Source organism: Falco naumanni, chromosome 6 (assembly GCF_017639655.2).
Source record: "Falco naumanni isolate bFalNau1 chromosome 6, bFalNau1.pat, whole genome shotgun sequence".
Taxonomy (NCBI): domain Eukaryota; kingdom Metazoa; phylum Chordata; class Aves; order Falconiformes; family Falconidae; genus Falco; species Falco naumanni.
Genome location: NC_054059.1, coordinates 44579522 through 44595925, shown reverse-complemented (window position 1 = coordinate 44595925; position 16404 = coordinate 44579522). Strand labels below are relative to the sequence as shown.

The 16404-nt window shown below is 43.3% G+C and overlaps 1 protein-coding gene across 7 annotated transcripts in view; it reads right to left on the bottom strand.

Annotated features, from left to right (window-relative positions):
- SASH1 (SAM and SH3 domain containing 1) overlaps positions 1 to 16404 on the bottom strand; it is a 566328-nt gene that overhangs the window by 52175 nt on the left and 497749 nt on the right. For all 7 annotated transcript variants that reach the window (XM_040597947.1, XM_040597949.1, XM_040597950.1 and 4 more), the window contains 2 exons: positions 11525 to 11575; positions 11365 to 11414 (listed from right to left, as the gene is read on the bottom strand). In XM_040597947.1, coding sequence (XP_040453881.1) covers positions 11365 to 11414; positions 11525 to 11575 — 101 coding nt within the window. The remainder of the gene's footprint in view (positions 1 to 11364; positions 11415 to 11524; positions 11576 to 16404) is intronic.

The window sequence follows — 16404 nt, the reverse complement described above, 5'->3', positions numbered from 1 at the left end:
AGAGAAATTGACTTACTGATGCAGGCTTCTCACATTTCGTGGGAGCTGTCTGATTACAGTAAATTACAGTTTCCACACAACGTATCATGAGCTGTTTTCTCTTCCCTTTTCTTCCCAACACAGCAAGTTGGAAACAAAACCTGGACCCACTCGTCTGACCACAGTAACTGAGTTCCCCTCTTAAAGTTCCTCCTCTCCTTAAAAAAAGGAGAAAAATACATACTGACAGAAACCCATGGTTAAGGCAAAGCAGTCTAGGGATCCCTCAGAAAAACAATTTTTCACATACTTTCCTCCTTTCCATTTGTAAAACAGTAATTTGGCTGCCTTAGAAACTGCAGCACTGGGATGCTGTATTTATTTAGCTGTGTTAACTGTTTTCAGCCTATTTGTTTTTCATCTGAAAATGCTTTATAAATATGCACTCATTACATTTTCAGAAGCCACTGTGTGGATGAGAGGAGTTGACACAGAAAACCAAGGTGAAGAAAGCTTGTCCAGACCAGTGAAGTGTGACCACAGATGACTGGAGACTACAGCTTTCTCCTGAGTCCCTTCTGTGTGCTTTCCCAGCAGTGCATGCTCCCTTCCTCAAAAGCTAGCTGGAGAGACAGAACATGGACTTTACAAACAACCCACTAAAATAGTAAGTAAATCTTTTGTTCTCGGTCTTTATGTTCATTGAACCAGTTTTCCATAATGGATTCCAACTCAGTGCCAGCGGTTCATTGTGGGATCTCTGATGAGACAACATCACCCCGCTTCATTGCCTTTTTTTTCCTGTTGGTATAAATGGAGCTAATAGAAATTACCAAATCTTGGGCTATTCTTTGAAGCCTTTCTATGGGAATCGCTATGTAACCACGCTGTGCCAAGCCAGTGAAATGACTTCTGTCAGCTTCAATGGCTTTGCTGGAGGCTCCAAGTGCAAAGCATTGCTGCACAGTGTCTTTGCTGAGCGCTCGGCCCCACGACATGACAATGCCCTATTGTGCGGTGACTGTACTGCAGCCATGCAGAATGGAAACATGCATACCCCTGCGTACTGAGAAGACCTCAAGCCAAATCGTTCTTTGAATGAGGCCATATAACAATACGTGTTAGCCATGCTCTTGTTGCTGTCCACAGTGTTTGCACAGGCTCCTTGCGTTTTCTTAGGTCCCCAGAAGAGGGCAATGAAGAGTTTTTGATCAATTCAGTAAAACCACTTAAAATTTTTAGTTCAAGCCAGGTCAGAGTTTAGAAGATCTGAGCAATTACTGGCCAACGTTTCGTAAGCATGAAAACCATGCTCATCCATTTGCAAAGACATCATTGAAGGGAAAATGAGACAGTATGAAGTTTCAGTTTGATTTAGAAATTCATCTAGACAAGGAGAGCTTGGCACAGCAGAGCTCTGAATTGTAACCTCCTTCAGCCTCAGACTGATTAAAAATTTAATCCAGTACAAACTGAAAACTAATTGAAGCAACCAAATTTCAGATTTGCATTGAACAGGACAGAAGGAGACATTTAGTATTGTTTTCCCTGCTGACAAAGTTTACCCTTGAAAGGGAAAAGTTAATGCTATAGGTGATACACCACCAAACATTTAGCTTTTAAGAAGCGCGAATAACAAAATACAAACCACCCCATACTTTCTGGGTAAAAACTCCAGCAAAGCCACTGTCAAAATTTAAAGACTTTCAACAGCGCCAGGATTTCATCCAGACACTTAAAAACTTTACTTAAAAGTAAAGTTGTCAGCAAGTACTTTTCTAAATAAAGGTAAATCGTGTAAAAAGTATGTGGACTTGTACATGGAGGCAACCAAATAAAAACAAAGCCATGTTCCCATTGGAACTGACAGAATGAATCCACTACACATTTTGCACCCGAGCATAAACGTCACCCATCAAGCAGTTATTCTATTTATCTTAAATGAATTTAGTATCTATGAAATGCACTAAATCACCACCCTTAGAAAATTAAATCTGTCAGAACTCTGCCTCACTAGTGAAATCAGCCTCGAAGCAGAGAGGCAGTCCTTTGTGCTCTTCAGCTCCAAATCCATTTTAATCCTTTTCTTCTCTTGGCGCAGTTGCTAACAACGATGCAAGTACATAGCAGGTGTAGTGGTAATGCTTGTGACGTGGACATCTGTTCACTGGGAATGAGCCTCAGGCCACCAACTCATCACATGGTGGCCTCCAAGGAAAGGGAAGAGCAATAGGAGCAAACTTCTGATGTGCCTGAGCTAGGGGGTGTCATGAGAAGAGTAGGATCCACAGCAAGCAGACCACCTTCTCATTTATAACTGATTTAAGAACTATGCTGAGTTTCATCAGAGGATGCAAATTCCAATTATCATTTCATGCATTCCCTAAAAAGGAAATCTTCCATGCCTGAGCTGACCTTGAAAATGCTAACAGCTGGCCTGAAGAGATGGAAATGTCGACAAAACTAACACATAGAGCCTGATAAGGCACCTGCTTTTTAGTTCCACCAGACAACTCTTGATGCTTAAAAATCTTCAGTGAAATCAATCAAGCGTTTTACTTCCTAGATGTCTGGTGAAAAATTCCATGGTATCTCAGAGTCGATGCATGTTTGATTTGCCAATTACATTCTCTTACTTTGTTAAATCTGCAGCTCCTCTGTGAACGTGCACTGAAAGTGATTTGTGTTCTTCCATTCACAGACTGATAACTTGTACTGAAAGTTAATGATGCAGTGACACTTGGCAGAAGTTTCAGCACTGTGTGTCTGAAAGGGAGCCAAATGCCATTACTCCACCATGGAGGCCTTCATTTTTGTTGTGGTCTGATGTACAACTTCATTAGCAAGCTTTCACATGGAATGTACTCTGTCACAGCATATAGCAGAAATGTATGGGTATGTGTTCAAACAAGAAGGAAGAAAAAAAGATTTATGGCCAGAGGGAAGGAGTACTTTCTTATCAACCCATAATCTCTGGAATTGGACTGCAGAATGGGTCAAAACTTTAATTCATTAATCTGACAAATTCAAAACCATCTCCAGGCCAATACTTGGGGCCTCTTGGAACCAAAGTCCTGAAATAAACAAATAAGGGGAGGAAGCACAATAGGCAATCTAAAAATGGAGCTACTTTTGGGAGTAACCAAATATTACTCTCTTAGAAAGATGATGGGTTTCAGTGGAGTTTAGTAAACTACATCAGATCAGTCCGTGATCAGTAACAGAAAATTTAGTAGTAGCAGCAGCCAGAGTGGAAAACCTGCCCCAGGAACTAGCTGCTTAGAAAGACTGGCTTAACAGAAATGAGTTTACATTCAATGCTACAATGTGCAAGTACACAAAAAGGACTGACACAGAACTCAGTCTTTCAAATGCTGGAGGTTTGCAAATGATAGTGTACCTGGGGATGCCAGCTGAGAAAGGATGACGGAGAAAAAAACCCAGCATGTTAATCCTAAAAGGCATAAGGATGGGAAATTCCAATGGCAGTACAAAGAAGGAAAACATATGGGAATAGCTGTACAACTGTCATTACTCATGCTCAAGAAAGATGAATTCAAACCAGAAGCTGTAAAGAGAGAAGCCATTAGAAAAGTCAGGGAATGGGACAGCTTATCTCCTGACAGAAACCTAGAGAAGTTTTGCCTGTTCAGTCTGTCAAAACTGAAAGATGCAAGAATATTAATTTACTGCCTATTAATAAATCAGGAACAGGAACAAGTAGACATAAGCTGGAAAAAATCAGAAAAGAGGAGTTAACGTTTCCTAACTATTTGGACAAACTTCCAACAGTAGGTAGAGAAAGGGAGGGCAGCTTTAAAAACTAACTACTTTTAAGGGGGTGCTTGAAAGACAGAGCCCAGACCTCTTTGACAACAAAGGTCTGGACATGAGGACTGCCTCTGGAGGGCACTTCTGGTTCTTCTTTTGCAGCCTGTGGGTTTTGTATGAACAATGGCAAAGCCAGGCATCCAAAACTGTCTTTGAATCTATCTTTCCATAAAAGCGCTGCAGTGGGGATGACTTTGCTATACCTAAGCAATCCCTCCCTTTTATAAGTTAACTCTTGAATCCTGGAGGTAGGCTCCAAAACTTGGAGCGCAGGGAAGAACCAATGCACACATTTGTATCACAAGCCAACTGAGAATGTATTATATATATAAATATATATAAACCCCATCTTATTATTAAGATGGGTTTTAACTAGGCTGCATCGAGCTACTAGGCTACAGCTCTTCCTGTTAACACCGGACCGATTCTGATCTCGGACAGTAAAGCACCAGTGCTTATCTCACATACAGAGTGGCTGATTTTACAATAGACACAGTCATATGTGCCCCGAGACGTGAATGTGCTGGTACACTGCAGAACTGGGAAAGGAAACAAGTGACACCATGTGCTGCTTTCATGAATGCGCCTGTTGATTTTTGAAAGCTCATCATTCTCAAAACAGAACAAACATGGGAACTGAGAATGATGGGATTTCTGATGGGTTTTTGTTTCAACACTAAGTATTTTAAATGCAGATGTGCTTTAACACATGGCCGCATCTCATTTATGGACCATAAAATCCACAGGTGCATAGACAGCACCATCTGATAATGAAACCACTACTGTTATGATCTTCAATAAACTGATAGTGGCCCTCTTATTCCTTTCCAATGACTATTTATAGCCCATTGAGGAAAATGCTTTGGATGGGACTTTCAATCTACAAATATTATGCACATTCATAGCAGTGAATAAACTGATGCAAAAGCCCACGCTGGCTCTGCTGCAAAGCCATTTGGTTATCTGCGTGCATTAGAAATGGCCCAGTCACTTAATTAGTATGAAAAACTGACAGACTTTTAACTGCTCCTGACTGAATACTAGATAATTTATCTAACCAGAGCTGGCACAGGGAAGAAAATGAGCCTTTAGTATTTTTATCAAATTTGCATGAACCTGAAGAGAAAGCAGGCCTGCAAGGTTCTGACCTTGCTGGCACCAGTGTGAGAAAGGGACCAAAAGCAAAGACGTTTCATTCAATTATCTTCTCATTAGGTTTCCATAGCAATGGCTCTTTAAGCAGGTCAAAACTTTCTCAGTGGAAACAAACACTGAGCTGCTTGTGGGCCATGTGTGTGTATGTGTGTTTTCTACCATTACCAGCACGGAAGCCACCACGTTTGGTCCCACGGGCTCGGTCTGGTGACTGGCAGCAGGCAGATGGGGCTACGTCACAAATTTAATAACTGGCCGGTTGGTCCCAACCAGGAGGCAGACAATTGCCAGCTAAAAACTCTTCGACAGCAAGAGCAGGGCCCAACGTACTGCATGCAATGCACCCCTGTTCCACATTCGTTGCTCACTATGTGCCATGTCGACTAGCTGCAACAAGTTGGACTTTCTCGTGAAAGGCACCCTTCATGCTTCCTCGTACAAAATTACCAGGCTTGAAATCTTCTCCCAGCTGCTCAAAGGCGCACTGGTTTCCCTCCTCACGTGTCCCAGGCGGTGTTTGGCTGGCCTCTCACTCCCATTGTGCGGGTTATTGTGGGAGTTTCCTGCCCTACTTCTCTTGAGGAGGCTGTTTAAAGGCAGCATGAATAATTTGGCTTTGACTAAATCAGGCCTCAAACAAGTGAAAACAGGGCCATACACATTCACTGATTCTTTTTGATTCCTGCAAGCATGGGGTATTAAAAAACCCCTATCTTAAATGCAGACATCTCAAATACAGCAAGCTCGCTCTTCTTTTTCTCCCAATATTCCTTGCCATTTTTAAACTATGCAAAAGGAACAATTTATTCTGTTAGTAATTAAGCACAGCTTTTAGCATCCTTGGTTTGGGGGATTTGTTTGTTTTTGGCTTTGTTCTTCTCAGTTTCTGCCCTGTCTCTGCCTCACGTCCTCTGTCAGACCTGCACTCCTGTTTCTGTGCAGATGAGCTTACAAATACCTGCCAAAGTTAATTTGGGCACCGTGAGAAGCTGCCAGAATCAAACGTGATAGAATTTAAGCACCCCCCTCCATGACCTGGAGGGCTAATTTAATAACCTCCTGCATTCAAAGTCTGACCTGCAGTTTGGATGCTGCAGGGGAAGAGGATTAGGAAATCTAGTGTTAAAAACTACTGGCACAGGCCAGTAGATTACTGTACCAGATGGGGCAGAACTGAGCCTTGCATGAACCCTTTTGCAAAACCAAACCATTTTTAAAGAGACTGCTACTTTCACTGAAAATCACTGTGGAAGATGGGAACACTGAACTGCGGGCACTCTCCCAGCCTTAGGCTGATTTGGAGTCCAAGTTTATACTACAGGACAGCGACTGGCTTTACTATAGCACATCCATTGCAGAAAATCCTTAAAAACTGTTTCAGTCAATAGTCTCTCCTGCAGAGAGGATAGTGTGCAGATAGCAGCCACTTGTGTTGTGGCCTCACTGGTTGCCTGCTAACGACCTCAGTGAAAGCCATAATGCCTGAGCAGCCTATAACTCCTCCTCTGACATTCCCAACAGAGATCTGGCTAAACTGTAATGTGTGAGGAACTTGGTTGAAGATGTATGACATCCTGCACACACAGAGAGGACGACAAAGACATTCACTCTCGAGAGCAGCTGAAACACGAGTGTTGAGGACACAGCTGCCAAGAGGCACAGCAGCTCCCCCATGCCAGGGGAATGCAAAGCCCCTGAGCAATGCTGCCCTGTGCCGCCTACACCCCACATGTGCGCGCTTTTCTCCAGCACCTTCTGCTCAAAAAGTCTGTTTCTGCTCAACTCCCTGCTCTGGCAGAGTCTGGGATTTAGGAGTACAGGCTGAGGAGTACAGCAGGATGAATTGTGGCACTCAATATGAAGTATGACCATTTACTTGGTCAGGAGCATGCTGGAGCGGTACAGTTCAAGGAACAGCGGGTGATTCATGTAGGAGGTGACAATTCGTAACACCCACAGCCACGTGAAGGTGGTGGGAATGCCTGTGAAACACCAGATACAGCCACAACTGTTACCTCACACGTTGTTTTTTGTCCTTCCTTTCTCTAGCAGCTGCAAAGAAAAAAAATTATATAGGAATGTCTGTACCTCATCCTATCTATATGAAGTGCTCTTGGGTCTATTGCCCACTTCCTTCTCTTTCCTGGCAGTTGTCTAATACACCACATTTGAAACTTGCCCAGAAGCTGCTGGAGCAAACTGACAGCAAACACATCTATTTCCCAAGAGGAAAAACACACAGCTTCCCCCCTGCAACATCCCCAGTTCTTCTAAAAACAGGATGAGAATCAGGATGCAGAAGCCTGAGTTCAGGGGACTGGATTTAACCTGGATTTCCTGACAAACATGCAGAGCTCATCAGTCTGCCATGTAGACTTGAATGCTCAAAAATGGGAACAGGCTAAAAGCTGGATTACATTGTTTTAAATGCTCTGTTTACAATTATGAGAAACCCTGCTCAGTCCCTTGCCTGAGTAAACATCCTTGGGGTGTTGCCATCACTTCGAAATAATAAGGATTGTATATACAATACATCCCCAGATCAACATGGTATGGGGACAAAGATGCCATCGTAACTGCTAAGAACACATTTACTGCATATTTGTTACTTTGATGATTCTTCTGGCAAAACCAGAAGTCACTGTGTCCATACAGGAGCACCTGCTGTTCTGGGGAGATTTTTCTTTAAAATGAGTAGCATCACTGTCGTCACTTTGCTGAAGGCACGCTGAGAATCTGCAAAGTTACGCTAGCACCACAGCTGACAGCAAGAATGCAGTTTAAAAGATGGGAATCTTGGAAAGGGCAAGGAAAATGAAATTTATTATTAACAGAAGAAAGTTACAAGCATCTTCTTCCATGCTTTGTGTTATTTGCTGATTATACGACTCAGAAGCTTGACCAACCGTTTCAATTTACAGAAGGAACTCCAGTATGGCCAAAAAACCAAAGCAATTGTGAGGCAAAGTTTGAACAAACATGACTTTGTTTTATGCTGTTTATGGATAGCTTTTCAGGCCACATCAGTAGCCTTTGTTGTTATTTACATAAATCTCAGAGGCCTTCACTAGAGTGAAGATTCTTCTCTCTTTGTCAGGATCAATCAAACCAAAACCATCTTTGGTAGGGCATTTATAATGCATAAAGCAGGTTCATATGTGCAGGTTTTTGTAGCTTCAACTAGTTAACAGGAACAGTGTTGTCAGTAGAGGAAGGCTGTATTGCCCCAAATACTTTTTGGAGGGACAATGACTTCAAGTGACAAGCAACTCTGCCTCCAGGCTCACTTAACCCCTTTTGCCTCCCTTCAGGCACTGCCACTGCTCCTCCGTGTTACAGCACATCACCCACTTGACAGAGACTTGTTGAGCAACTTGCTGGACTGAGGGCACCAGCCTATTTCACACTGGCTTTGAACAGACTGGGCAGCAGGGTTAGTAAGATTCAAGGCAAGACTGAACATACACTGCTTGTCCACAGAAACAGGATTTTTTCCTACCACAGACCACCAAGGCTAATCTGTTTTCAGTGCAGTGTACAGTGGAGCTTGTCAGGCTCTCCCTTCAGCTGGGCACCACAGAAATGGAAAACCAAACCAGGTTAAAACAAACATAGCTTCTTCCAGACTCCCTCAAAGCCTCTTTATTTCTGGAATCCCTCAACTCTGGCAAATTAAACAACGATTCAGGTGTGTTATTTTAAAACTTTAGACCTCGGTAGCATTAAGTTGCAGGGTGTGCAGGCAGCAGCACTGGGCAAGGGAGCTACCAAGAGTGACCACGTTCTAGCTGACTGTTTGCTCCCTCCTCCCTATCCCAGCACAGGCTTTTCCACCGGACTGCTTTTATTTTCTGAACCAACCTGCTCAGAACACCAGACCAGAAACAACAAAAACTCACCTCACCCTAGGAAAATGTTTATATTTTCAATATGTAGAAATATAAACTTTTCTCGGGCAAGCTTTTACTTGAGCTTTAAAAGAGTACTCACAACAACAGAATTTTCAGCTCCTGAAAATCTGGATGGCTATTCCGGGACAAATTTTTTCTTTTGTCCCCCCAAATCTCTTTCTGGGCTTCTCAAACACGAGAAACCAATGCACATCTGCATCGAGTTTCAGGTTCGGCAAACTGGAGTCTTCTGACAACAAAAGAACTTTTGTAGAAGGTTTACCCCAGATCATTCACACATTATGAGGGGGCCACAAAAGCAGTGTCCCCAAAGGGACAAGCTTTCCTGTTTCTTAGCATGCCCACACAGCAAATTCACATGAAAGCCATAAACTAAACACTGAACTCCCAACAAACCCTCTCAAAGGCCAATATGCTATCCTTCCCTGAAAAATATCAAATTCAACATGTTAGTAGCAAGTACAGACATATCAGATGGACTTGAAGTGGTCATTTATTTTCCTGCAGGTCAATTTTATAAACTCTGACACCCTGGAAAATTCCAGTGATAATTCAGCCCTCCAAGCTAGAGGGATGAAACCAGCATTGAAGTGGCAGGCTGTCAACTAACAGCACAAGCTTATGTAATTTCAGCTCTGAATAATTTGTATAGTATTGAGTAGGTATCATTTATCATTTTCAATACCTTGCCCAATTAGTGTGCATCACATTGCCTTGCTTCTTACTGCATAAATATTTGACACAACCTGCTCTGTGCCTGTCTCCTATGTCTGATCAAGTTAATCATCTACACCCTTCAACTGACTGAAAAATCCTCAAACGGGGCACATTCTTGAAAGGTCCACAAAAATCACAGGTCCCTTCTATGTGAACTAAGATAATGAGGTTAATTTCCTTTCAGAGAGGTAAATGGGCACTTGAGAATAGTCACTCAGAAGATGTTTTGTACTGTCTTCTCACTCAGTTATTTGTGGTACAACACCTACACAGAGACACAATTTAGGAAGCTGGCTAGAACTTGTAAGAGGAGTTTATTCCCAGCTGTGTGCGGTCCTCCTGAAAGGCCTTTATCTTATTATTTACCTGGGGTGAGATGATGATATTTACCCATGGGGAAAGTGCTTTGAGACTAAGAAAAAAGCATGATTACAGTATAACCTTGGAAGCTTACTTCCCAGGTTACGATCCCATCCACTTGGCACTTCTTGTTTCATTATAATGTTGGACAGGGAGGTATCCTTCAAAATACCTTTTCCCTGTTTCAATATCTGAAGCACCACTTTCAAACTCTAAGCCTTCTCGGCTTTCTCTGTTAACAGCATGTAACATGGGGGCAGTGATGGTATCCAAGGTAAAACTGACCTTATCTGTCTTAAGCTGTTTTGAAAAAGAGCATCTACTGCAAGCAAACCATCACTGCTTTCTCCTCTGAGTGATGAAGACAGATAAGGCACCTCTAAAAGATAATTTATCACTTTCCAAGATCTTTAGCATGAACCAGCTTCCAGACAAGCTCACAGGAAGCCCCTAAGCAGCTTGGTCCCTATTGTACACCTGATTTCTACACCGCCAGCACTGAGGTGAGTCCCACACCCAGCATCCACCAGAGCTCCCTCTGGGACTGATGCTCCTACTGAACTAGCAAGAGCAAGAGAGGCAATTTCTTACAACCTTCCTATTACCATCCAGCATTGCATCACTAGAAGATATTCAAATGCGAGACTGTTAAACCTTACAAAAGCACATCACATCACAACTGGATTCCACATACTCCCTCTGAATCAGTCCAGCTGGCACTACCCCACAAAGAGCAGGCAACTGGAAATACAGTGTCAGTTGTCTTCATGCACTGCTGCACGTTACCCTTAGCAGTAGGGATCCAAGATCTTAGGATCAAAGGAAGGAGGAGCAGAAAACAAGCACACACATTGCAGCAGGAGGTGACAGTAAACAGAAACCCTCTCAATCCTCACAGAGAGGTTTTTATTAAGGACTGCTAAAATTAAAGCTCCTTTTAACTTGGTTTTCAATACTTCATTCCCTTGGCACCTTCTTCAAAAGCACAGTTACAAACCCAGGAGTGCACAGGAAAAGGAAAGTGATTTAAGTAACTCTCCCTTCCCCTCGCCTATCTCTTTTTGGCTGCATTTAGGTCCAGTCACAGAAAGTTATTTTTTAAGCAGGTTTAATTTGTGGAGAGTGTGAAACCAGTGATGTTCCTAAAAAAATCACTACCAGTCATCTTGGTGTATGCATACCCTAAGCACTCACAGAGGGGAGAAAAGATAACCCTCACCTGTAAAACCCAAAATAATAAAAGGCCAAACGAGAACAAAAGAAGGAGCAGGTTCCAAAACAGGTTTCATTAATAGCGGCTGGATCTGAAACCTTGAAACACCAATACAATCTAAACTGAATTTACTTCGAGGAAAAAGAAAACATACAAATTCCCCCTCCCTCCTTTCTCACCTCCTGTGCCTTCACTTACTTTCTTTCAGTGTCGGGTGTTGATGTGGTGCTGCTTAGACCAAGTGACTCCTGCAAAAGAAGACACATAGCAGTGAGAGCAGACACGAGAGCAACCTTCACCCAGTATCAAATCAAAGAACAAACAAACATGAATGGATGATCAAAATCAAAGTACTTACCTCAATCTGGGATCGCAGCTGTAGAGATGCGGGGCTGGCATCAGGTTTCTCCTAAAACAGAACAAATGTCAGGTCAATGAACTATCCAAACACTAGGAAGAATAGAACTTAAGGGGAGAAAAAGGGAAGAAAAACAGAATGTAGGACTACATCAAAACCATTCAAATGGGAAACACTAACCTCACCAGAAGGAACCACTTTCAGGATAAATTCTGAAATACTCCAGTAAAACAGTTAATTCTATCCTTCTAGTTAATTCTATCACTGGAGAATATAAACAGAGGTAAAAATGCCAGACAGAAGTGATTCAAAACAAAATAGAAAGAGGAACGTTTTATTTTCACTAGATCATCACACAATTTGTTAGTTCAGTTCAAGTGCCATTTCCCAAAATTTACCTTCAAGAAGAATATACGGGGAAATCTGGCATTAAAAGAGCATTGTTTGAGCTAAAAATACTGAGAGGATTCAGATACATTTCAGCAAGGCCAGTTTCTTGCACAGAAATTTGTCAACAGACCAGAGTTCAATGCCTTCCTTCAAACATCTAGGACATAACCACCTACCCCAGGACTTGGTCATTCAGGCTCTCTTTACAGTCAATGGAGAAAGACAGAACTCTTACGGAACAACTCGTTTGACAGGTTTCAGCTGCCTCAAGTTAGATGAGGCAAGTCCCACTGGTGATATCTAATTTAAGATTGCAAGCCAGCTGCCTAAAAGGCATGTACTATTAACGAGCCTAGCTGAAGCAGTGGGAAAACTCCAATTAGAACTGAGGAAGAAATTATAGTTGTCAGTACTGAGAACTACACTTTGCTGTGTGATCTGCATGTGAAACCATGGGGGAACCTATTTATGGTTAGTTTATTCTCAGCCAGCCCTACCCCTGGTGAAGTTATTGCAAAGTAAGCACTGTAAGCCAAAGGCCATCATAGCCGAGTAAGCAACCACAGTAGTATACATGCTCCAAAAAAATAAAAAAAGGATGTGGATTTATTTCCCAACACTGGAGGTCTTTTTGTTCATGCATTCCTCAGTCTACATGTAAATCTCTTACATCTATGAAACTGTACTTCCTATGCCCTTTTTTTACAGGAAGGATGACAAAATGTTCTTAAGATTTACTACAAAAAAAGAAAAGCAGACACAATTTTCTGGAAATGCAGCCTTTTAATACTAAATAGGAAATTACTACTGACTGCCACAAAGTGGTGTTGGATTAACCTGCCCAGAAAGTTTGCAAGATGTAGACGGAAGCCTACTCTGCCATCACACGGCTGAGCCAGCTCGCACGGCTGGCCACGGCAGCCAGGAGGGCGCAGGACAGCTCACTGCCATGTGCTTGCTAGTGAACATGGCTGACACAGGGTCACTGCCCTGCTGGGGGGCTTTCACAGAATCAGAAAGTGGTCAGGGTTGGAAGGGACCTCTGGAGATCATCCAGTCCAATCCCCTACTAAGGCAGGTTCTCCTACAGCAGGTCGCATAGAATCGTGTCCAGGCAGGTTTGGAATGTCTCCACAGAAGGAGACTCCACAGCCTCGCTGGGCAGCCTGTGCCAGTGATCTCTCACCCTCAAATTAAAGAAGTTTTTCCGCAGATTCAGATGGAAATTCCTGTGTTCCAGTTTGTGCTCATTGCCCTTTGTCCTGTTTCTGGGCACCACAGAAAAGAGCCTGGCCCATTCCCTTGACACCTGTCCTTCAGAGATCTGTACGCATCGATAAGATCCCTCTCAGCCTTCTCTTCTCCAGGCTGAACAGGCCCAGCTCTCTCAGCCTTTCCTCACAAGGGAGATGCTCCAGCCCCCTCACCACCTCTGGACCCTCTGCTGGACCCTCTCCAGTAGCTCCCTGTCTCTCTTGAACTGGGCAGCCCAGCACCGGACACAGCACTCCAGATGGGGCCTCCCCGGGGCAGAGCAGAGGGGCAGGATCACCTCCCTCGGCCTGCTGGCCATGCTGCTCCTCACGCCCCCCAGGATCCCACTGGCCTTGGCCACCAGGGCACAGTGCTGGCTCGTGGGCAACTTGCTGTCCACCAGGGCTCCCAGGTCCTTCTGCACAGAGCTGCCTTCCAGCAGGTCAGCCCCAGCCTGTACTGGTGCAGGGGGCTGTTCCTCCCCAGCTGCAGGACCCCACACTTGGCCTTTGTTGAACTTCATTAGGCTCCTCTCCACCCAGCTCTCTAACTTCTCTTTTGCCTATCCATACATGGTCTGCATGTCTGCTTTTGCTGATTTTATAGCACAAAAAGGGAAATTAAGTCCTTGAGTGGAACTCACCATGAAAAGGCAACCACGTTCACTTACTGACAGATCCAACAGGACTCTTCTAGTCAAGTAGAAGCTGGACCAAACCCAGGGAAATTCCACAGACATTCACAGATCAGGAAAGCAAAAATAGCTATTGGCACAAGACATCCCTTTTTCTACCCATTAGCTCTGTCAAAATGGAATCTGATTAGGTTTTGCATCTGGAAAAGACTGTAGGCATACCGCTGCAAATCCTCCTTGGGCACTCTCCCACTTCTGCCTAGCAGTCCACAAGGAGGGAAGGAAAGACAAGCCCCATGGTCCAAACACTTCCCATTCATGAGCGCCTTGTTTGGCCACACACCGCTGCACAGATCAAAAAACAAAAGAGCATTTTATCAGCTATCCCATCTTAAAAGTTTCAGTATACCAGTCAGGAGAATCCACTTCGTCCCCAACATGCTTTTAGATCCCAACTTCCTGATGATTTATCTATTGCCTTAAAAAGCTGCTTATTGTAAGTGTTCGTTTGTTGGTGTTTTTTTAATACATCAGTTTTTGTAAACTATCATTTAAAAGATGCTATCTGGGTTCCCAAGGCTTTACAGAAGACTTTTGCTTGAGCATGTGAAGTTGTAGCCTGAAATTGCAATTAAATAGAAAGTCACTACTTTCAGGTTAAAACTATTCAGCTGAATAGTCATCTGCATCCCATGCAACAAAATCCTAAAAAAGCTGACTGAATTTGCTTTCTTTTTTCTCACTGTCAAGCCCACCCTGTAAGAACAGGAGCAGTTTTATAGGATCAAGATGACTGTGGAGGACAGAAGCAAGGACAACTCTCCGCTCCCTCCTCTAAAGGTCTACTTTGCAATGCTGGAATGCAAAATACCTGCTGGTTCTGTACTGCTGTGATTATTAGTCCTACCCGCCTTTCCAGCAGAATGGTATTCTTCCTATTGCTATTTAGACAAGAAAACAAAGGAAAATACTTAGGAAAATACTATTCTTGACTGAACTTCTGGCATAGATCTATATAGAGAACACATAAATTTTACCAGCCTTGAGCAATTGTATACATGTAATTAAAAATCCATTAAACCTCACGTTAAAATCCACAGGTCATGTTTACTTCAATCCAGCAGGATCAGGGCCTTTTTTGTAACAAGGACTAATTCTAGAAGGTTGAGCAAGTGTTGTACCATTGACATGCTCTCAAGCATGCCGTAACATCTTTTCAAAAAATATTTTCAAAGATTAGTTTCATGAAAGTACATCTTTTACCCTTCTGAACCAAACCTTAAAAATGAAACAGGGGAGAGCTTGGGATTACAGAAAGAGCGGCTGCAGTAACAGACATCCCTAGCCTGCATTTCCAGGACTCTGGTCTAGACAAAGCAGGCATCAGAGCAATCGGTATTTTCTGTCCCAGCAGTCTGCTACCCCAGATAACTGCCCTCCACATGTGCCCACAAAGCTTGCCTGTGGTGTACCAGGCATTCACGCCACCTACACACTATGCAGAGCGCAAGAACCCCAATGATCTGAGAAAGTACCTGATTAAGTGCAGACTCCTTAAACTACATGATTAGATCCAGTGTTTCCCAAAGGTCCTATTTACGTCCACGGTTTCTGGATTTAAGGGGCCCTGCCTAAGTCACCCATCCTGTACTTAAACACTGTCAGTGCATATTAGGTATGTCCAATACACTGTTAATCACAGCAACCAAGATCTGAAGATTCTGGAAAAATGGAGATATTCATAAATTGCATCCAACCCCCAGGGAAAACGTAAGATGGAGGGCAAATGGTGGCTCAGCACCAGCTTGTCCAGCTCCCCCGAAGGTCCTAAGCTAGCACAGCACAGAATCTCCAATACCGATAACAAAGCCAGAGGGAGCTGTCACAAATTAGTAATGCTAATATCCTGCAAAGCCCACTGAATTTCAACTAGGGGTTCCTCCATCAAGTCAACTACAGCTTATTTAAAACAACCTCAACTTGCAGAAACATTTTGTTCTCTCAGCTTTAAGGCCATATTCTTAGCAGTCCTATCCCCTTCCTGTCTCCTCCTTCACCCAAAGCTGATGCTGTCAAGAAGACAGCTGCAGGACGAGGTCCCGAGGTCTGGCTAAAGTTGTGCTCCAGCAGCTAAAGGAAGGGAAGGTCCGCAGGCATCGCACTGCCCAGGTACTGCCTGGTATCCCCAACGCTTCCGCGCTGCAGGAGCTGCAAAAAGCAGCTGTGGAGCTGAACTGATAGGGCTTGGGAGCTCTGGTGCAGAAGTGCGAATCGGCGAAGTGTTTCATAGAAATCTCTCATTTTGAATGAAAATGCGCATTGTAAGCTTAACAAGCAGGATTTGTGGCTTATGCTTCAAGCCTTAAGTTGTTTGCCTTGGGGCTCAAGAAAGAAGCTTCCTTGACAGGTAGCTTTTCTGCTTACTTTGTATACCACGATTTATGTGATCATTTGGATGCATTTTCTATTCAAATCATTGCAGGCTTCTAAATATTGTGATTTTAGTTTTATACACTACCTTCCTCATAAAAATCTTGAAAACAGTTTTACAATCATTTATGAGCTAAGCCTGAAAAACGAATATGGGAAGAAATAACAAAGC